A 23,362-nucleotide genomic window follows, 5' to 3' on the forward strand; every position below is an offset into this window, starting at 1 on the left:
TTTCCACATGTGCATGGTGGCATGCATGCACATGTTTGCATACATGGGTGCACACAAACGCACACTAAGCCATAAATAAAATTAAGAAGACTAGCCAGGCAGTGGTGGCACACCTTTAATCCCAGCACTCAGGAGGTAGATGCAGGAGGTTCCCCATGAATTCAGAGCCACCCTGGTCTACAGAGAAAGTTCCCAGACAGCATGGCTACATAGAGAAACCTGTCTAAAGCGGGGGAGGGAGCGGGGGAAGGAAGAAGAACAACAACAAAGACTCAAGCAGGGTAGTGCACACCTGTAATCTGAACACACAGGAAGGCTGGATTGAAGGACCACTGTAAATTCAAGGCCAGCTTGGGATATACATGGAAAAACCATAAGGAATAAGAGAGAGGGTAGGGAATAAGGGGAAAGCCAGAGAGGTGAGAGGAAATAAAAATTCTCTAGGATAAGTCCAAACCTGTCCTATATACAGTAGTCCAGGAGACATATTAACCCCAGAACAAGGCAGCAGGCCAACTTCACAGAGGTTTGCAGCTGGTTTCCTACCAAATTCCGCTGTGTTCAGGAGGACGCTAAGTCAGAATCCTGCTGTGGAACACTGGGTTCCTTTGCTCTACATACAGATGCTCATTTCTAAAGCCAGATCATGTGGGAGGCCATTGTGTGTCTGCACTTGACACCTGGTGTCAACCCTTGGCAATTATATTTGTCTGTGAAGGTCCTTTTACATTCCTCACTTCTATTCAGCTCACAGCCTGGGTGCAAGCGATTCATAATTAGCCTATTCTAATTCCACTTGATCTTCACACATAATCATCCCTAATTACACAGGACTGGATAGGATGACAGGAAAGAGAAAGGGCAACAGGTGGGGAAGAAATGAGCCTTCAAACCCATCCTGACATGAAGGTGCTTACACAGCCCTGCTGGAGATATCAACACCTCTGCAACAAAGCCACCAAGGGGGAACCACCCAACACATCATGGCCTCAACATCAGGCCTGTCACAGGCTGGCTTCCTTCTGCTCCAGGCTCAGCAGAAACAGAATGTTCAAACACCTCGCAGGGCAGAACTCATAACCTCTACTCCCTAAGTAAAACCGTAACTGGGAGGGTGCTTGCCTAGTGCACACAAGCTCTTAGGCTTGATCTGCAGGCTCTTCGTTAAAATGACCAGTGATTACAAGCCACCATCATTACTCCTGATCACTGAAACCAATGCAAGCATCCTGTCAACTGTGCTGCACTCTCCTCCTCGTCTCTCTTTTCCATTTTTGAGAAAGGGTCTCAGTAAATTGCTCGAGCTCAACTTGAACTCCCTCTGTAGTGCTGGCAGGTCTTAAACTTGCCATCTACCTGCCTCCGCATCCAGTGGCTTAGATTACAGACAGAAATCTACTGGGTCTAGCAATAGGCAACATTTTTTACTAAACCACAATCAATAAACTTATGGGGGGATTTTGTTTCCTCTAACAGAAACAAGCAGAAGTTGGCTTACCTGTGTCACTATGACAGAGAAAACATTTTAGTTTGAAGACAATGATGACAACAATAACAGTAACAACAACTACAATAACAACAGCAGGTACTGAGCTACAGGTAAAAATCCCCAAATGTCACAGTATAGAGCTGTAAAAGCACAAGCACCAAGGGTGTAGTGACACCATTAAGACTTGAAAAAAAGATTTCCACACCCCAGATTTCCACAAAGAAAAGAAAAAGAATAATTAGGCAAACTTCATTAATTAAGCAACATATTTACTCATCATGCAGAGGGCAATATGTTCTGATCCAAGCATTTTGCTTGAATCGATAAATGATAAAATGGTAAAAATACCAATGATGGGAGTACAATAACCCCAGGATGCTAGCAAGACTTCAAAATCCAGGTTAGACTGTAGGAATGGGGCACCTGCCGTTCTTCCATAGGGCCCAGATTTGGCTTCCAGAACCCACTTCAAGCACCAACAGCAACTCCAGCTTGAGGGGATCCTATGCCCTCTTCTAGCCTCCAGCAGCATATGTGAGCATTCATATTCTCTCCCTTTCTTTCCTTCTCTCTCTCTCTGTCTCTACCTCTCTCACTAACAAAAATAAAATCTTCACTCAAAAACAAATGGTTAGGTTGCGAAGGCAACCAGCGGATTTCATTGTCCTCATGATTTCTCATAAACTAGAGACTCTGAGGACATGAGGCTCTCAAATTAGTGATCCTCCCTTGTGGTTACATGGGTTATTGAGTCTCCATCTTCACAACATAGATAATCAAATTGTGTACTTGATTCCAAACAAACAAGCCATTCAGAAGTATGACTCCTAACTGCCCTAAATGTTGTGTCTGTGGGCATACATGCAAACGGGGTAGAGTGACAGGGAGAGACTATTGACAGGCTGCTGTCAACATCTGTACTTTGTTTTTTGGTTCTTGACTTTGTTTTTCAAGACAAGATTTCTCTGTGTAGCCTTGACTGTGCTGGACATGCTTTGTAGACCTGGCTGCCCTTGAACTCACAAGGATCTGCTGCCCCTGCCGCCCTGAGTGCTGGGATCACAGGTGTGATCCCAGATGACACCATACTCGGCTGTCACCTGTACTTAGTAAACACACTAGAGGCCACTAGTGTGAAACACAGTGGGGCTTGAGCAGCACTAGGGAACTGAGACTGCCATCTAGACTGTATGACCACAGGACCACGGCCACTGTTTCACCCTCAATTCATCTCCCAAGCACACAGCTTCGTGTAGTGCTCGCAGGAACTCTAAGCCTGCACATCAGGGATTCCCTGGGACAGAAAAGCTCTGTGTCTGAAGCAGATAGTTTGCCTACGTGGTTAGCACGTCAAGGTGACAAGACTACAGATTATGGAATGGTCGACTCCTGAAGCTACAGGGGAAACTTCATCCTGCTGTGCCAACACCTTTTCCATAATTAAATACCACAGTCAACTCATACTTTCAATATAAACTTGGCCTTAACATTCACTAATGCCCTGCGTTCCCATCCCAAGCCCTGAATTATAAACAGACATTCCTCAATAGAGACCAGCCTAGGATGACATCACCATCCTATCACCCACGAGCAATGACTCACTCCTACATATGTTTGGCCATTTGGGCAAACATATGTTGCTGTGTTTTTGCTTTTTTTTTTTCAAACTCTAGTTTCTGAAGAATGATAAAATATTGCTCTCAGCTGAACTATGGGAAAATTCCAAGGATTTGTATGTAATCTCAGCTGTCATAAACGACAGTTTTGATGGCTTCTTTTTGAGAGCATTAGCAGCAACTTAAACACACACATGCTGTTAGGAGGTAAAACAATCACTTATAAAAAATAAAGACCAGAGAAAGAACCAATGAGATAGAAAAGCAAGTCAACCGGAAAACAAGTTTGTTTGTTTGTTTGTTTGTTTGTTTCTTTGTTTGTTTGTTTGCTTTAACATAACTGATAAAATAAATGTCTAACAAAACTAACACAAAGAGAAAGAGGATACCAAATTATCAATCTCAGGAATGGTTTCTTCAGAGACAACTGAATACGATGAGCCGCTCGGAGAACACTGTTACCTCAGCGCTTACACCACTTCCAAATGTCTGAGGAAGAATTAATGCCAGCCCTGCTCCAAAAGAGAAGTACAGAACAGAGAGTACTTCCCGGTTCATACAGTGACTCCATGACCATGCTATGGAGGAAGAAAAGAGAAGAGGAAAATGGCAAACTAGTACCTCAAACAGCAGTGCAAAAACTCCCTCCCAAAGCTTAAAATAGAGAATATATATATTATATATCATATATATATATGATATGTAAGTGAGATATATATTGTATATATATGTGTGTGTGGGTGTGTGTAGGTGTGTGCATGTGTATATCCCATATATTGTAACATATTACATAGGTTACATATGTAACCTATTGTAACATGTGGAAGGATAGTACGTAAAACGATATTATAAAAAATTTAAATGTAATTTAATAAAAATTAAAAATACATACATGTAGAAAATGATGGAAGTGAGTATACCTACTAGGTGACTATGGCAAGATAAACAGACTATAAAATCGCAAATCAATTATATTTTCAATATAATCTATATAAAATGTTATGCATGTTAAGACTCTGGGGGACTGTCTTAGGAATGAAAGATTCAATATTCATAAGTAAATAAGTATAATTTTTCATGGAAGGGAGGAAATCCTAAGAATCACATCAATCTCTAAAAACAGAAATCAAACACTGGACCTGATAAAAACTCAACCAGGAATAGAAAGGAATGCCCCTAACCAGGTAACAACCATTCACAGAACAAATCTATAGCTAATGTCATACTTCATGGTGACAGAATGAATCTTCCATAGAGATTAGGAAGGAGAGACAGGAACATCTGGTTGAGCCACTTCTCTTCAGTCTTGTCCTGGAGGTACTGGCTTGGGTGCTACTGAGGTCTGACACTTGGTTTTAGCTACTGGGAAGCCAATGGCTTGGCCTGTTACAGTTCCACAGATGCTGCCTGGAGCCACGAAGCTCCTTGTTCACAAAGCTAATGAATGGCATAACCAAGAGGCATGCGTACCATGATGGACTCCACAGAGATCAGTGACATGGAGAGATTCAGACAGATTCCTGTACACACACAATTCAGAAACCATTATGTCTGTGCCATTTTCTGTTTCCACGGAAAATGATAAGGAAGCCTGGCCTTTTATAGAGAAGAAGTCCCTCTTTCTGCAAGGTAGCACACTGCAGAATAACTCTGGGAAATGTCCTAGGTAAAAAAGAAGTCGGCATACTGAGTTCCTAATACGTCAAGCAATATTGTAGGAACATATAAAGTTCAGGAGTATCTTCCCCATCGGAATGAAGACAAGAAAAAAGAAAAGGTACCCATATTCACACAAATGATGACACCATCTCTGTAGAAAACAATCTGTAAGAAATGCTGGCTCCACCAGGTGAGGATAATAAGATGGGCAGAATGTAAGACCAAATGGCAAAGTCAATTATTTGTCTCGAAAATACTGTTTTTAAATTTAGAAGAGAGGAAAAAAAACCCTGCATACCTATAAAAAGGGCTAAAATAAGAAAGAGACCTTACCTGTGGTCAGGGAGACAGAAAAGAAATGAGTCTCTGTCACACTGTTGGTAACAACCTAAAACAGTGCCACCTTCTGTGGGAGCAGGTTGACAGTACTGAACACTACACACACCCATCACAGGAGCCTGTTACATGTGCCCATGGCGAATGGAAGCACATGCATGGAGGGTAAGAGGTCCTTGTGCAGAGAGACAGCCCTGGAGAAGCCAGGAAAGTTAAACACACAGGCTTGATTCTTCAAAGGAGGAGGCTTGCCTGCCTTCCACCCAGAATGCTGGGAAAGGATAGTTTACCTGGCAATCCTTAGCTATCTGTAGGGCCAGGCTACAACTGGATCCCCCAGAAAATTATATTTGGGTATCCCCGACTTTCTCCAGTAAGTCTTGTGCACATCTTCTCAGTCCACAGAATACATCCTTGAGAGAGATGTCACTTGTACTTTACAACACCTTAGGTAACAGCTGTATTATCTGAGGGCCAAATCAATCCTGATTCCCACAGGCACTGTGTTTACCGAAGTCATTCTTCCTAGACCCTTATCTTGAGCATTGTTTCTGAGTCAACAGAACCCATCTTCAAAGAGTTTCAATGTAAACATATATTAAGCTTTGTTGTACACATGGTGCTGAGTTCATTGTCACCAGAAAACTTTTCTCCAAAAATGCACTGTGCTTCAATATGGCTAAAATAAATGACCTGGTGTCAGACTCCAGAAGTTTTGCCCTGGGTCAGCTTCATCCGGCTAAACTAAGTTTCACTCTTACCTCATGAAGATCATTTCCCTCTTGTCTATGACCTACTCATATGTGTCCAAAGACTTGAACAGAAATATCCATAGCAGCTGTGCCGGATACAGTCAAAACTGAAAACAACAGACTCTCTAGCACCAGGTAAACTGACAGGTGGACAAACTGACAGATCACTGAAGCAACATGCCACTCAGCAGCATGAAGTAACAGCCCACTGAGACATGCAATGACTCCACCTCAAAACAGTCAAACTGAATGAGGAAGGCAAGACTGCAAACAGAATGACTCCATCTGTATGAAATGGTATAAAGTGTGACCCGCTCTGTGGTGACAGAAAGCAGGTGCCGGCTAGAGACTGCAGATGGGGACCGAATGGAAGGTGATAAATATATTCAGTACGCTGGTTGTGCTAACAGTTTCGTGGGCATACATATACCGAATTTTATACTTTACTGCAGCAACTTATACCAAAAATGAAACTCTCTTTCAGCAGCTTTGAAGCATCAAAAAGAAATCAGTTACCACTTCCTTCCAAGAGAGATTCATAAAAAGCCAGGCACGTGGCTCACCCCTTTGTTCTCCATATTTAAGAGGCTGAGGCAAGAGGATTGCTGAGAACTTGAGGCCAGCCTTGTCTGGGGTGAGGGGTACTTTACATACTTTATAAAAGTCATGGTGCTTTGATATTGATACCTGTCATATAACATGCCAAACGAGCCAGGCATGTACACGGCAGTAGCTGGCACGGGAGCTGATGAGCGCTCTCTGTTTCTGTTTTTCTTATCATGAGCTCCTGACCACTACCCACACAGCTTCTGCAGCCTCTCCTTCCTAAAATTCTACTCTTCTCTTGCTTTGCTGTTTTGTCTAAAAAACAAAACAAAACAAAGCAAACAACAACAGCAAAAACGTGGATGTAACCTCGAAGTGACAGGCTCCCAGAGCTCACACTCACCTGAGCTGGCTTGTGGCAGATGACTCCGTGAATCTCTAGATAGCTGAAGGTTAACTCGAGCTGTAATGAGGGGGAAAGGGGAAGCAGAGAACTGTAATGAGGGCTTCAAAACATATCATTTGAGGTTCAAAACATGCTATAATCAGAATACCCCAAGGCTAAGTAAGGTTTGTGCATCTTCTGAGGACAGGCTGCTTTGGTAATCTCTGTCCATCATGACAGAGCTCAGATTCATCATACTTCAAAAGAGGCCTCACCCGCCTGGCAAACAGAAGAGAGGAAGCGGCGCACCTGAATCCGTTGAGGCTCAAGTCAAATGAAAAGCCTGAACTCTGCTCCACTGTGTATACATTGGCAAATGCCTATGGGACACCCAGCCACCAAATACAAATCACCCCCTTTTCTCCACAATGGTGCTTCAGAAAGCCTCAGCCCCCATGGCTTGGCCCTTTCTTCTAACCTTTTACCTTCCCCTTTGGGCCACACTCTGAACACTCACTGAAGTCACCTTCTCCCCAAACATCCGTAAAATTCCTGTCTGAGATGGATTTGGATGAATACAATATTTATGAATTCTAAACTATGTTCTATGGCATAGATGTAGTTAAATAAAGCTACTCTTTCTTTATGTTTTCATTAATTATTTCTTTTATATTTTATTTATTTATTTTTATTTTTATGATGCTAATCACAAAGCCTAGAATGTGCAAGCCAAACACCCTACCACTCAGCTGCGTCCTTTGACTTAACAAGCCTCCCTGTATTTCCTCTCCTGCAATCATTCTCCTCTTTCCGTTCTAAACATTCTCCAGACTGCAGTACGTTTCTGGATCTATCTGTGATCACTAACCTTTGCCCTAGTTTTGCAGTCTCTCATCTCACTTACACCAAATGGTCACAGGATATAAGACTGAAAGACAGTGGGAGAGGACTCGATTGTGTGTGTACCCCATCGCGCATTAAATCTAGAAACACGGGTGCATACTTTGGTACCTCTGCAGGAAAATTCTAGGAATGCCCAAAGACACCGCAATCTGCAGAAGTTCAAGTCCCTACTACCAAGGTACACTGTGCATGTCACATACATCCTCCTAAATATGTAAAGTCATTTTTACAGCTCCCGGAATGCCTAATAGGATGGGCTGCAGAGTAAACGCCAGTGTCAAATTGCCTGGAGAGGAATGAAGAGAAAATGTCTGCTGGGCTATTTCACATATTTTGGATCCATATAAGAGAATCTGCAGATGTGAAACCAGTGGATGTACAGGGCCAGCTGTCATGCTTAAGGAACAAGTGCACAATCAACCCACAGGGTCTGAACTCTGCCCCCTGCTGGCATGTTGTGCCAAGGTGTGCCAGTAGCACAAAATATTTAAAACAGATCTCAAGAATTAAACACCCAGAGGCACAGTGATTTCTGGAGCTAGCCTCAGAGAACTTGGTGTGGTGGCTGATATCTGCAATCCCAGAACTCAGGAGACCAAGGCAGGAGGATTACCAGGAGCTCACAGCCAGCTGGGTTACATAGCAAGACTTCATTAGACGGGGTGGTACAAAGAATGAATAAATGAACTCATCCTTTCATATTTGCTTAGTCAACACTTTTGAACAGCCTACTATGTGCCGCCTGGAAACTCAAAGGGGAATGACGTGTTTTCTTCTATGAGCTACATGCACCCTTGGAGACCTATATTTTGAAACATTCAGTTACAGTAACTTTTCCACCTAATATTACCAAGGTCTACAACTGGATTAAAGTCTTTAAAGCCAACAACCGTGCCCTAAGAAGGTATACTTACCTACCCGTATTGCTTAAAAACTTTATGCATGGAACCCCCCCCGCTATGATCGAATCCAACAGACGCTGGGTGGGGACACAGCCATGAACACTGCGCTCATGTCAGTCACCAGGCGGGAACCTGCCACCTTTGTGAATTTGTCATGGGAGACGGGACCACAGATAAGATGCTTACACTGTGCTTTCACTGGGCTGGCAGGTCCAGGGAAGCCCGGTGAAACTGCGGGTGGTCCTCCAAGATGAACTTCAAGGTCAATAAACCAACAGAAGGTGGGAAGGGCCCAACATTCAATAAATGATGACGGGCCATGCCTGGCCTCAGTCGGGGTCAAGGTTGTCATCAGACATGCTTAAGGCAGGGCTGAGGTCTATAACTTGGTAGAATGCTTGCCTAACATAGATGAGGCACTGAGTTCAACCCCCAGGACCACATAGACCCCCTTTCCCCTGCCATGCCCCTCCCATTTTCTTTAAGCTGGCTAGTACTCAGTATATAGCCCAGGAGGGCCTTGAACTCGCAGCAGCCCTCCTGTCTCTAACACCGGAACTATAAGTGTGTGTCATTCTCCCTAGCGAATTCTTCATCAGTGCCCTGAGACATGAGACTCAACTTTGCGCATATATCTATATATTTGAGATGCTTATCCAAATATTACACACGAGTCTTCTCTTTTTCTTTTCCAGGCAGTATCTTTCATATTGCCCAGGCTGGCCTCGAACCTACTAGGTAGCCCAGGAATTCATGATGTAGCTGAGGGTGACTTTTAACCTCTGAACCTGCCTCCACCAGCCTAGTGCTAGAATCATACACAAGAACCATCACACTCAGCTTTAGAGCCTTCCCTTCATACGGGCAAGCTACTTGTTTTTCAAACCCAAAACAGCTCCCTCTGCAACAAGGCATCATTAGCTTTGTTACATATTGCCTTCCTGGATGTGCCCTGCCCTCACTGTTCCCTCCCCTTTTCTGTTTTAAGGCTTCCTGGAGTGTAATACCAAACCAGTTCTGCCTTCAGTATTTTAGAGAGAGAAAACATGCGTCACTTTACATGTCAAAAGGGCTGGAACCTAAAGCATCTTTCCTTAGAGAAGCTGGTAAGAGTTCAAATGTGGAGTCTAGTATGTGGCTAACCCCTGGGAAGCTGAGAAAGAGGACTGCTGTGAGTTCAAGGTCAGCCTCAGGTACATAGGGAGTCTGGAGCCAAAGGAAGAACATGAGGAAAGGAAATGGGGGGGTGGGAAGGAAAAGAGATGGGGGAGGGGGAAGAGAAGAGATAAGAGAAGGGGGACTGAAGGGAGGAAACGGAAGAATTGAAGGGAAGGTAAAAAAAGGGGAGGTGAGGGTTGAAAGGAAAGACAGGGAAGGGAAGGATGGGAGGAGGGAAGGGAGAGGAAGTTAAAGGGCAGAAAGAAGAGGGGGAGGGGAGAAAAGGGAAAAAAGACAAGGAGACAGAAGGGGATGGGGAAGAGGTGAAGAAGGAAGGAAGAGGAAAGGGTAGGAGAGGAAAGGGAGGGAAGGAGTGAGAGGAGAGGAGATAGAAGGAGAGTCTGAAGTGCTCTTTTTCACAGGCAGACTGAAGGGCTACACAGCTCAAGCCTGCCAGGCACCCTTTAGAATCATGAAGATTATTTCCCACATGTCAAAGGCCGACTGAAAAAAGCTGCTGCTACTGAACTGAAGCGAACGTCAAAGGGACTTGACACAGCACAACTGAGGGAGAAAAAGTGACTGTGACAAAGAGCCTGGGGGCATGAGACACAAAATATTTCACCATTTTTCTCGGGGTGCCTTTACCCACGGAGTTGAAAGAAAATGAAAAGCATCCTTCATGACCACCCCTAGGGCATTCTGGAGAGGAATGAAACAAAAACATGTGTGCCAAGATTACTCTAGACACAGCGGCAGCCTAAATGCTATGTGTGTGTAATGGATGGAAGCATTCATTCCAGGCCAGCTGTGAAGGCAACGCAACATATGTCGAGGTGCACACCTGCACAGGGATGTTCACTGAGTGTGTCTGCCAATCCATCTCAGAAGGAGAACCCATCACTGCTTACCTTGGTGGGGATGCGCGCTGACAGGAGGAAGGCTCGGCATGACGTGAGCACCTGCAACACAAAAGCAGACGTTGGCATCGGGGCTTACAAACGGAACCGGAGGGCTTCGGTCTCACCTGCCTGACTTCAATGACACCGATATCCTAAGAGCTTCCCCGTTATCACTGCGGCAGGCGGCATGATTCAGTGTTGTGGTGTGGTTTGGCTCTTGCCACAGAAAAATAGGCAACCTGGGTCTGACAGTATTAGTTCCGGTGTATGGGTGCCTGCCTCGAGGCCTATAGTGAACAAGTTACCCATGAACTCTCTGACAAGCAATCAGTCCAAAGACTGGATCACTGTAGCTCGGTGGGCGGGACACTGGAATGTGGTGACGCTGCAGAGTCCTAAGTCAGCTACACGGAAAGCAAACTTAGTGAACGACCAGGTGCCTTCTCATTTGCACTTCCCCTGTGACATGGAGCATCACATTTGCCCTCCTGCTTTCTACCATCAAGGCTCAGGCTGATAACACACAACACACAGGCAGAAAAATCAGGCTAGTTTCCAAGAGACCATCTCCAACTTTGTTTGGACAGGATATTAGGGAACTTTCTTTCTGATAACCAGCTAATGACATCTGGACACCATGGAGTCCTATGGCCTATAAGCCTGTCTTGCCTTGCAGGATCCTTCTTGGATACAACGAAGCCTGTGCCTGGCTTTGAGCAGGGTGCCTGTCCAGTAACTAAATGGGCTCTCTGCAGAGATCCCCACAGGCTTCATGAGCTTCTGAAGGAGAGAAAGGAGAGGCTGAAACCCTGCAAGTAATAACAGGAGAATTTCCTTCCTTCATTTCCTGAAGAACGTCCTGATTCAACAAATGAGACTTAGGTCCTAATCTAGGAATCCTAGGTTTGAATAGAATCAAAGAAGCTACAGATCAGGACTTGGGGGTGGGGGTGGGGGTTATATAGTGCAGTGGTCAGCTTAGCTAGCATGCACTAGGGCCCAGGTCAGTCTCCAGTAATAAGGGAGAGGGAAAGGGGGCTATGCACAGGATCTATTCTTATCTAAAATCTTCAGTGTTTGGCCTGCTCTACACAACTCTAATACGTTATGATGGTGAAGGCAACAGAAGGTATTTACACTTGAAGATTTTATAAGCCAAGTCAACCACAGCTCTTGGAGGCCAGGCAAAGAAGCAAAGCAACAAACATGAAAAATGTCAAGATAAGTGCAGGCAGGGAGGCTGGCTGGTCATTGAGAATGAATGTAGGATGCAGAGGGCCTGAGAGAAACAATCTAAGAGGAGAAGATATTTCTTTTGGCTGGCAGCTCCAGAGATCCGTCCACGACCACTTGAGTTCATTGTGTCTGAGCCTACAGGTGAGGTAGGACAGCAGAGCAGGAAGGACATGGTGGAGCAGAGCTGCAACCACCTCCTGGTAGGAAGGACGCATGAGAAATGGAGAGAGCTGGGGTACCAGTACCTCTCTCCTTGGATGAGTCAATTCTTCTTGTGTGCACTGAACAGTCTGATATGTGTCTGTGTTTAAGCTATGGGAGAAACACTCTCTTTATTCCCACACAAGAAGCTGGGGTAGACAGCGATCATCCACCTTGCACAGCAGGGACAGGCTTTCTATGTGATCCTAGTGCTGCCCCCTCATCTCCCTTCCTGCTTCCTGGCTAATATGTGGTGAGCAGCTCTGCCCCAGTATCTTGCCACAGCAATCACGGCAGCACATGGCAGAGCTGGCATTCTGACCCAGAGGCTCCGGCTACACTTCTGGGGTGCTTCCTGCTACAGAGCCAGATTCCAAACTTTCCTTTAGGAGCCACATTCCTTCAGGAATGGCACACGTGGAGCATTACAGCCTTATAAAGCAAATGGATACCCAGGTCATCAGCAGCCAGAGGGATGAGTAGTAGCTGAAGAAAAAGCTTTAGCTCCTAGTGGTGAGTCAAACTGCCTTCCTGCTGCCATCTCTCTGGCTGTGGCTTGGTCTCTGTCACTGTCTGCACATGCCTCTGCCTTCCTGTGTCTAGACGGAGACCTCTCAGTCTTCATCTCTCATCACTGTCTCCCCATTGTCCCCCTCAGACCTCTCTCTTTCTGCCAATGGTGCCACTATCCCCACCAGGTTTCTCTGTTGCTACAACCTCCTCTTTCCTCTACTTCCTACTCTTGTTTCAGCCCTTTCTCTAAAGAATCATTGTAGATCCCGGGTTTTCTTTATGCCTTTTGGAAAAAAGCAACAGACACCAATCACAGAAGAAAAACTGCATTTCAGGAGAGTATTTTCATCTGCAACACAGTCACGGGTAAAGGTGAACAAACTATGAATGAAAATGAGAAGATGCCTTTGGACATCATTACACAATGAGAACACGGGTAATTATGCACTTTATGAGGTCCCCTGTGTACACCTAATTAATAAGTCTTAAAAAGTAATCTCAAAACACACACTTAAGCAACTGAAACAGAGCAGCATATGGCACCGCTAGCCTTCCTACCCTGTGGCTACTCTTGGGGATAAACACCGCCCTCCAGCAGCCATCAGGGTCAGCCGACCGATGGGTCCTCTCCTGGCATTCCCTTCCACCCATGCTATCACAAGGTGTTTCTGGAGGCCACGGGCTGGGTATTAAGCACTATTAGTACATTGAAACACGAGAGATGGCAAAGAAAGGCAAAGCCACGTATTCCCCTTTGAGTAAGGACCGTTTCTTGGCCACAGGAAGGTGTACCCATTTCTAACGATCATTCTGCATTCACCCCAGCCTGATCAGGCTCACCGTCTGTGGCCTGGTGTGCTGGCTTTCTACCTGTACAAGTATTTGTGGTCAGGCTGTATAAGTACACAGTATCCCTTTGAAGTTGGACACAGTTCAAAATTCCTTGTTTGAGAAGAGACTCATCCATGTGAGAGCCCAGGCTTTGAAGGAAGACAGACAAGCCATAGAAGTTTTGTGTTGGCTGGGAGTCAGCTCGTCTCTAAAGTCGTAAGAAAAGTTGTCACAGAGTAAAAGCAGAGTAGTTCTTTCAGCATTGGCCTACTCTTCCCCAGGACTGGCAGCCTGAGAGCACAGTGGGTCCTCAATTCTGGATACAAGACTAAATACTGCAGGTTCTACTATTCTGAATCATGCCTCTTCCTTCATACGGGGGAGGGGGGACTCAGTCAATAAATGAGGCTCCAACGGCCTGGGAATCCCCATCTATGCAGTCTCCAGAGTGCTCCAGGATGTAGCCCGAGAGGATTTGCAGGCAGAGGTATGGATTCCACCCATATGAAAACAGCCAGCGTCATGCTCGTGGGGAGATGTAACCTGTCACCTGGTGTGACCATATCCCTTATGGGAGGTTGGTCTTACAGTTCAAGAAAATACAGTCCCTTGAGGAAGAGAAGGCATGGCAGGAGGAGTAAGAGGTGGCTAGCTGGTGGTACCATGTCCACTGATATAAAGCAGAGAACAGCCAGAAAGCAGAGCAGGCCTTTTACTGCAACCTAAGCACCTCCTAAAGGTTTTACAACCTTCTCTAACAGCACCATCAGCGGGGGACCAAGTGGAGTTTCATTTTCAAACCCAAACCTACTCACTGACCATGGCCTCCATAGTTAAACCTCCTCATTTCTGAGGACATTTCCAATACTGGTAGTGAGACTCCTCTTGGGAACCCAGGTCAATGTTTGTGTGTGGATTTTGGCCTCGGGAAAACTTTGATCGGAAGTCTGGTTCTCTCACTTTCTTGCACAGAGCTGACACTCCCAGTAGTGAGGGGCGTGATAGCTGACGAGCAACGAGTGAGGAAATGAGGCTCCTCAAACCCAAGCAAGAACAGCCACCCACGGGACCACAATGAGGAAACAATAGGAAAGTGAACAGGTGAGCAGAGTGTCTCTCCAGCAACTCTTTCTTTAGGTCCCAAGGGTTAAGAAGGTCCACTTCGTCAGTTTTGTTAAAAAGAAAAAAAAAATACTAAGGCAAACTCTAAGTTGAAATTTTCTGTTAATGGACCGGTTTTGACTTTGGACAAGAAGAATTCCCTTGCTAAGTAAAAAAGAGAGAGAGAGGGAGAAATGTGGCATAATGGCTCACACCTGTACTCACACTTGGGGCACTGAGGCAGAAGGATCACAGTGAGTTCCAGACATGAGCTACTGAGTAAGACCTTGACTATAAGAAACAAGGACACTGGAGTATAGAGGGCAGATACGCTTAGCCAAGGGACCCTCATCACCAAGAGCAAAGCCATCACCTTCCACCCGCATCCTCATAAGACTCATTCTCCCACAGAGGTTCAGTGTGTACCCACAGTGCCAACTTTAGTGACTTTTATCTGATCTTCACTGAAAGGTAAGCATCTTTCCTTCCACAAGAATCCAAATTCAAAGCATCATCTGCAGTATTTTCTAAAACTTCGCTACACTGTCAGAGCACACAGCTTAGCAGCCATGCTTGCATTTTCTTACAGAGGCGATACATTCTGAGGTGGACTCTGGAACTCTCTCTCTCTCTCTCTCTGAACACTAGTAAAATGTTACATATTTAACTTCATTACCTAAATCCATGCCAGTACAGGTGGCATGCTGAACATTCAACACAGTCTTCTATCCTGAGGCACCTACTAAATTCCAAGCAGACCAAATGATGAAAGTGGTTTCCCTCTTTCTCCTTTGGCATCCTGTACAACAAGCCCCGTGTAACCCACCACACACACACACAGGTGAGTGAGGGGCAAAGCAAGTGGTGAGACTCGTGGCTGCCGCTACAGAAAATTCTGAGTGGCAGATACTGAGAGACTCCTGCACAGTTGAGAGACTAGGCCCTCACATCTGGTTTAAAGCCTCTCAGCACCACACGCAGCCATGGTAGCCACCAGGCTTTCTAACTAAAGCACTAGGACACTTTACCCAAAATAAAAGCATCAGAAATGCTTCAAGGTAGGGCCACCGGGGTCCCAAATCCCTTTTAAAACTGAAGCAATATTCCTGATTGTCAAGTGTGGCTTCTACTGTCACTGGTGAGTGTTCTCACAACACAATACAAACAGGAAACAGGATTCGCATAGTACAGGCCATATGGCAAAAGCAGATACCCATCTATTTTGTGAGGTTTGGTGGGGAATGTTGCTTATTTGGTTTGGTTTTTAGTCTTATGACATGGAAGCTTGCCATGCCACCCAGGCTCCCCTTGAACCTGCAAGTTTCCTGTCTCCTAAGCACTGCTAAGTTGTGAGCTACCCCCACGAGATGGCTCAGCAATTGAGAACACTTGCTGCTCTTCCAGCAATATTAAAACTTGTTCATAGTTGGGTCACCCAGGAAGGTTATTCATTCAGGCTAAGCCTCGGTGGCTCTCCTATCAGTTTAATCGTATTATAGGCATGCTATAAAATGAATTATAACTGAATATAAAGTATAGTGTATCTGTGTTCCCATGTCCAGCCTCATACTTTTGTAAACAGGGTTTTATTGTTATATAAACATAGCAGTTTGTTCAATGTATCATCCTGTCATTAAAAAAACAACAACTAATTATAACATACTTGTGTGTGTCCAAGTGGGAGTATGTTCACATGAGTTCAAGTACACACAGAGGCCAAAAGAGGGTACCTGATCCCCTGTAGTTGGAGTCATAGGTAGCTATAAGATATTTGATGTGGGTGCTGGGTCTAGCAGAGTGTCTGGCTGTCATCCCAAGCTTCAGTGTTTACTATTTCTATGACCTTGGGGCAAATGACTAAACCTTCACTGTGTCTCAGCATCTGTCTTCCTCTGTGATAGAGAACAATGAGCCTACTGTGGCAGTGTACCCAAATCTCGAGAGGATGAAAAAGGAGGGTAAGTGACTTTGAAGTCAGCCTATATACGTGGTTAAAACCTGTCTCAAAAAGAAAAGAAAAAAAAAGAGAAAGAAAGAGGAAGGAAGGAAGGAAGGAAGGAAGGAAGGAAGGAAGGAAGGAAAGAAAGAGAAACGGGGAAAGGGAGGTGGCTCAGTGGTTAAAATGCCTACCATAAAAGCATGAAGAACGGAGCTAAAATGCAAGGTAGGCCCATCAGCAACCTGTGATGCCAGTGCTTAGAAGATGGAGACAGGGCATCCATAGAACAAACTAACTCCCACACTAGCTGGATAAGGGACCTCTGGGTTCAAGTGAGAGATCCCGACTCGATACGTGCAGTACAGAATGATCGAGGAAGACACCTGTCATCAACCTGGAGCCGCCGAGTGTACACACATACACACACTAACAACAACACAGAGGTGCAAACACACATATATCACACACACACAAATGTAATTAAGACCTTTAAAATACCGTCTGTGTTTCACAGAGCCGTGAGGAAAGTTCAGCAGTCTAATACGCAAAGTGCTGATGGGAATTCCCTTACATGGGGCATGTTGCATAGTATCCATTTATATTGTAATAACTGAATTTATAGTATGACCATGTGCAAATTTCATGTTTTCCTTGTTTTTAATTGCTGAGTAGTATTCCATTATGTAAATGTACCACAATTTCTGTATCCATTCTTCAACTGAGGGACATCTGGGTTGATTCCAGGTTCTGGCTATTAAAAATAAAGCTGCTATGAACATGGTTGAGCAAATGTCCTTGGTGTGTACTTGAGCCTCTTTTGGATATATGCCTAGGAATAGTATAGCTGAATCTTGAGGTAGCACTATTCCTAATTGTCTGAGAAGGCGCCAGATTGATTTCCAGAGTGGTTGTACAAGTTTACATTCCCACCAGCAATGGATGAGGAGCTTCTGTAAAGCAAAAGACACTGTCATCAGAACAAAATGACAGCCTACAGATTGGGAAAATATCTTCACCAACCCTGTCTCTGACAGAGGGCTAATATCCAGAATATATAAAGAACTCAAGAAGTTAAACAGCAACAAAACAAGCAATCCAATTAAAAAATGGGGTACAGAGTTACAGAGAATTCTCAATAGAGTAATATTGAATGGCAGAGAAACACTTAAAGGAATGTTCAACATCCTTAGCTATCAGGGAAATGCAAATCAAAATGACCCTGAGATTTCACCTTATGCCCATCAGATTGGCTAAGATCAAAAACTCAAGTGAGAACACATGTTGGAGAGGCTGTGGAGAAAGGGGAGCACTCCTCCACTGCAAATAAGTTTTAATGTCTTTGGAAGAGCAGTAAGTGCTCTTAAGTGCTGAGCCCTCTCAGCACCCACATTGCATAGCTCACAACTACCTGTAACACCAGTTCTGGGGTGATCTGATGCCCTCTTCTGGCCTACAGAGGCAATGCATGCGCATAGTACATACATGTGCTAAGACACACATGCACATTAGACATAAATCTTTTTATTAAAAAATTAATACTCCCATATCAATTTAATTTAAAAAATAAACAAATAGAGAGAGAGAGGAGAGAGAGAATTTGTCTGTAATCCCAGTCCTGAGAGAAAGGAAGGCCATGAGAGCAAGACCAGTGAGATCCTGATATTCAGGAATGAATGAAGTGAAGGAGTGAATAAACATTCAAGCCAGTCTCTAAGTTACGTTCCACCATGGTTAGTCCCATTGCTTAGGCCCTCTCTGGAAGTCCCTGGTTCTGAGATTCTCCTGCCCTTGTTGTATGAGGACTTCGAGGAATAGCAGGAATAACAGGTCCCTGGTAGGAAAGGATGGTCCCTGGTCCTGCAGAAAGGGACAAGAAGCCGCTGAGGTCAGCTTCTGTTCTGGTGCCTGGCGCCAGCAAAGGCTTTGTGCTCTAACACCTGTGCAAACCCTTTCTTCCCGCCTGGTTATTTCCGCTCACACAGAAATGGAATGTTTACACACGGCCTGTCAGACACAATCGCTCCATTCTTCGTGCTACCGCATTACCGCAAGCTGGAAGACGTCAAGTGTGAAAGAAACAAACCAATGGGACCTTTCCTCTCAGGTAAACATGTGCTACTTGAAAACACTATCAATGCTTGATGGGTTTTCTGTTTGTTTTAACAGACAGGATCTCTCTGTGTGACACTGTCTGGCACAGAATTCACTGCGTAGACAAAACTCACCGCAACTGTCCTATCTCTGCCCCTTGAGTACTCAGATTACAGGCATGAACAGCCATCTCCAGTCACTTCTGAATTCTACCTCATACCTTCTTTTTAAAATAGCAGGTAATACAAAATTCCATAACCTAGCACATGATTTTTTTTAATGACATTCTTAAAAACAGAGGCGTGGCACAACGTTTTTAACGACAGTGCCCTACTAGCGACACACAATCAGAAACAGAACTTTTTTTTAAAAGTGTCCTAGGGCTGGAGAGATGGCTCAGGAGTTAAGAGCACTTGCCAAACTCTTTCCAAAGGACCACGTACAGCTCCCAACACTCACACCGGGAGCCTCACTAACTAAAGGCAGTATGAGCTCAGGCCCTAGAATGGGACCTTCTTAGGCCCAGGGTGAAGATGAGACAGATGCAAAGCTGTAGATGCAGGTCAGAGGGCATGGAAGCCCTCCCTCACGTGGAGGCCCCTGCCAATCAATGCATGTCAGCATGTCTATCTAGACCCGACAGACCTCAAATCTAGCGCCAGGTCAGTCCTCCACCCTGTGTATCCCACCCAACAACGGTCACGCCATGCAAGGTCCCTCCAAAGGACAGACAGGGACCGTTACGGCTAGTGACTGTGAGCAGTGCACACTCCGGAAGAGCATGTCCTCAGACAAAAGGAGCGGTGATGACAGCCAACAACTGGAAAAGTGCAGGACAGACATGTGAAGTGCCATTTGTTTTTGCTGTCGTTCTATTGCCACACACACACCCTCGCCCACCAACTCACATCATTTCACCTTAACCGCCTGTGGGTTTCCTAGCCAGCCCAGGGGATCCCTTCCTCCACCACCCTTGTCATATTAGAATCTTCATCAAGTGAAAAAAAAAGAATATATATATACACACATACATACATATGTATATACATACATGCATATATATATACATACATACATATATATATATATATTTTTTTTTCTCTCTCCTTCTGCAAAGTTACAAAATAGTCCCCCACTTTGCAAAAGTGCAGGTGGCACAAAGCAGAAGGACCAGGCTGTATTTAACCATACTATAAAACAGAGCAGAGGAGAATGAGAATGTGCACCCATTTCAGAGATGAAGAATAAGGAAAGAAGGGATTATGATGGCAGCCAGTAACAACGAATGACAGGGTGGGATCTGGACAAGTTAAATTCTCCTGGTAACCTCTTACCTAACCACTGTCAAGTTCTCTTGACTTCCAGCATGCCTTCGGTGTGGCCTTTAGAGGAGATGGGAGGATTAGTCCTGTTGGGACACTAAAGACCAGGCACTTTCAGCTGACTTCACATGTGGCACCAAGACCTGGCTCCACCCTTCCTAGATGCCCCACTTTTGTCACTGGGAACAACAGGGCCTCCATTCACTTTGGACACTACTCCCCGAAGATGGACCACCTTTGTGTGAGTTCTGAGTCACTACAAAACTGGACAAGCATGGGACTTTTGGAAGCGTTATCTCTGTGCCCGTTTTCCTCATCTGTAGAACTAAGGGCCACACAGCATGACCTTAATCAGGCTGTCATAAGGATGAACACAAAGTGTTCAAAATGCATTGGCATCATCAGGCTCCCAGGGGCTGTTGTGGTCTTCCCATGGCTGGACCTTCTTAACCATTTCACCATACCCTGGCCTCGGCTGGTTATTACTTCAAACTGCCCAACTTGAAGATTTAATTTCTGTTCATTTTTTGTGTTGCTTGAGTTCAGACCTAGAGCTTTGCAGACAACAGTCAAGTGTTTAGCTATCAGCTATCTCCCCAGCTTCTCTGATTCTTTGAGAATCAGGCATCTAATTCTCTGTCTACAACTTCTAAGTCATCCTCCTCCTCTTTCACTTCCTCTTCCTTTTCTAGAGATGGGAGTATAGCCATCCCACCATAAAACCTCCGGACATCTTGCCTACCTTCACAGGATTAAAATAGGACTTCCCTTCCACAAACTGCTATCCACCCACACCGCACAGATCTGGCAGGCCCCCTTCAGCTCCCTTTCCCCTTGAACACAACTTCTTAAAAGAGGCTGTGTGCTTGGTTTGAGGTTGTGTTACAAAGTCACTACCCCACTACTCAAAATGGACTTCTCTCCCACTGTTCCTGCAGAGTTCTTGGTCAACTTTGCATTGCCTCCACACCTACCTAGGCAAAAGAAAGCTTTCTAGGAAAAGTGCAACTTTAAAGCAAACTGGTCCAGCAAGACGGCTCAGGAAGTAAAGGCAACTTTGCCGCTAAGCCTGATGACCTGAGCTTGATCTCTGCAGCCAATATGGTAAAAGAATCCCACTAAGTTGTCCTCTGACCTCCACATGTGTACCTGTATATATGCATGCACATACATACGTTTACACAATAAGTAAACAAATGTAATAAAAAACTGTTTTACTAAAAGCAAAGACCTTATTCCAGGGTTTTTCAGGCATCCTCCTGAAGCTTCATCAGAATGGTGGCGTAGTTATTCTCAACAGAGGGAAATGAAATCTTTTTTTGTCAGGAGAATGATGTCCAACCTCCATCCTGTGCCTTCATCACTTCAAAACAATGTAAAAACCAATGATCTAATTCTCAAATACTCAAAGAGTAACTTTGAGGAGAAAAGGGGTGAGGCTACCCTTTCTTCTAGAACACTGCTGTCACAGAACTTTCCAAAACGTTCTGTTTGTGGATATCCTGATATATAAGCCACTGGCCACATGTGGACAGAGTAAGTATAATAAGCATTTGCAATATGACTAGAGAAGCTGAGAATTTCATTTGTCTTCTGTGAAATTAACATGGGCCTTGTGGCTGGTGACTACTATATTAGATCATATACCTTCAGGAAAAAAAAATACTAACCAGCAAACATTCATGAATTACTTTTCAAGTGTCCCATTAACACTACCAACTTGACAGCCCACAATCACCTAGAAAGACTCACAATAGAGTGACTGTCTCTATCACATTGGTCTTTGGCATGTCTGTGAGGGATTGTCTTGATTGTTAACTGATGTAGGAGGGCCCAGCTCACTGTGGGAAATACCATCCCCTTGACAGGTGGTCCTGGACCACATAAGGAAGGCAGCTGAGCAACAGTCTATGAGTGAGCCGGCGAGCAGCATTCCTCCACGGTTTCTGCCCTCATTTTCCATGAAGATGAGCCTGTAATTTGAAAATAAACCCAGTACTCCCCCTCCAGGACGCTTTTAGTCTTGGTATTTGTCACAGGAACAGGACACAAACTAGAATGAACAAACAAAATAAATGCATAAACTCTAATAAAAGGACGTGTTCTATTTTATTACCACCGAAGTCCCTTGTCCTGCACATGAGTGTGTTTAAGACAAGCTTTTCCAGTGTTTACGCAACTCTACCATTTTACAGGCCATCCTTCACTCTGGCAATGTCATTCAGATGCAATTTCCTCCCCTGATGTGGACTCAATGCTAACATCTTAAGTGCCACATGAAAATAAAGACTTAAGAGTTATCCTCCAGGCTCTAAGTTCAAAGCCCTTCACAGCCTCCACATCTCATTTCTCCTCTGAGATCACAGTGAATGACAAGACTATGTTAGTCTCAGTATTTTTCCCTTTTAAAGATTCACAGCAGAAGATGGACAGCAGTCCCCTTCACCATGTACCCCAGCTTAATCATAAAAGGAGGGCTTAGGAAGGGATGAAGAGAAAAGTTACTTCAAAATGAGACAAGAGAAACTACACACAAGTCCTTAGTCTCCCAGTTCAAAGGCATCTGGCAGACGAGTTTCAAAATGCCAACTGCTCAATAAATAGAGCTGCAGTCTCTGTCTGTCCTTTAGGCTGGACTTTGAACCATCCACGCATCTCAGCAATGGTCCTGAGGTCAGTCTACCAGGATGCCCGGCACACAACCAGGCCCTTGGGCCAGGCTGAGCCCCATTAGTGAGGTGTCTATTGGCGTAACAGGGTCCATTTGTTCTCCCACTGAATCCTAACAGATTCAATGGGCAGGGCAACCATGCCTGACAGCTGGAGAACAACCTGTCATCATCCTTGCCTTTCACATCAACCTGGCTAACCCTCAGGATACCACTAACTTACATATCCCAGAGGTAAATAGGGGATGCAGTTCAATTAAGTCTAGAGCCATCTTTTAAATCAGCTAAACTCCGGAGTCAAAGAAAACCTGATACTGGCAAAAGAACACATTGCTTACTTTACCAGGAAGCTGAGTTTCTGCCTTATACACCACTAAGGCACGATGCTACATCCTGAATGAGTCATTAAAGGCTGATGGCCCTTGCTTTAGTCCAGTGTGCTTATACTTGCTGTGCAATTAGAAAAGCATCTCTATATATGTAGAAAATTATATGTATATATATATATATATACATGTACATATATATGTATACACATAAACTTTCCCTCATTGTGAGAATATTAAAATTATCAAATAAATCCCTAATCAAAATTATTAAATCAGAACACAGATGTTATCAAAAATATAAAACAAGTGTAAATCACCAAATTAACTTAAAATTGGGTGTATAGGATGGCTCAATGGGTAAAAGCACTTGTCACACAAGCGTGACAAGAGAAATTCAATCCCCAACATCCATGGTAGAGAGAGAGAACCAAGTCCTACAGGAGAACAGAGTCCCACAGTTGTCCACAAACACTGTAATGAAT

General features: G+C 44.5%; 1 protein-coding gene across 11 annotated transcripts in view; it reads right to left on the reverse strand.

Moving 5' to 3' along the window:
• Carmil1 (capping protein regulator and myosin 1 linker 1) overlaps positions 1–23,362 on the reverse strand; it is a 268,940-nt gene that overhangs the window by 150,634 nt on the left and 94,944 nt on the right. For all 11 annotated transcript variants that reach the window (XM_060372669.1, XM_060372668.1, XM_021642852.2 and 8 more), the window contains exons 3-4: positions 10,658–10,708; positions 6,802–6,861 (exon numbers count right to left, since the gene is read on the reverse strand). In XM_060372669.1, the coding sequence (XP_060228652.1) occupies positions 6,802–6,861; positions 10,658–10,708 (111 nt within the window). The remainder of the gene's footprint in view (positions 1–6,801; positions 6,862–10,657; positions 10,709–23,362) is intronic.

The sequence above is a fragment of the Meriones unguiculatus genome, chromosome 19 (genome assembly GCF_030254825.1).
Source record: "Meriones unguiculatus strain TT.TT164.6M chromosome 19, Bangor_MerUng_6.1, whole genome shotgun sequence".
NCBI classification, from domain to species: Eukaryota; Metazoa; Chordata; class Mammalia; order Rodentia; family Muridae; genus Meriones; species Meriones unguiculatus.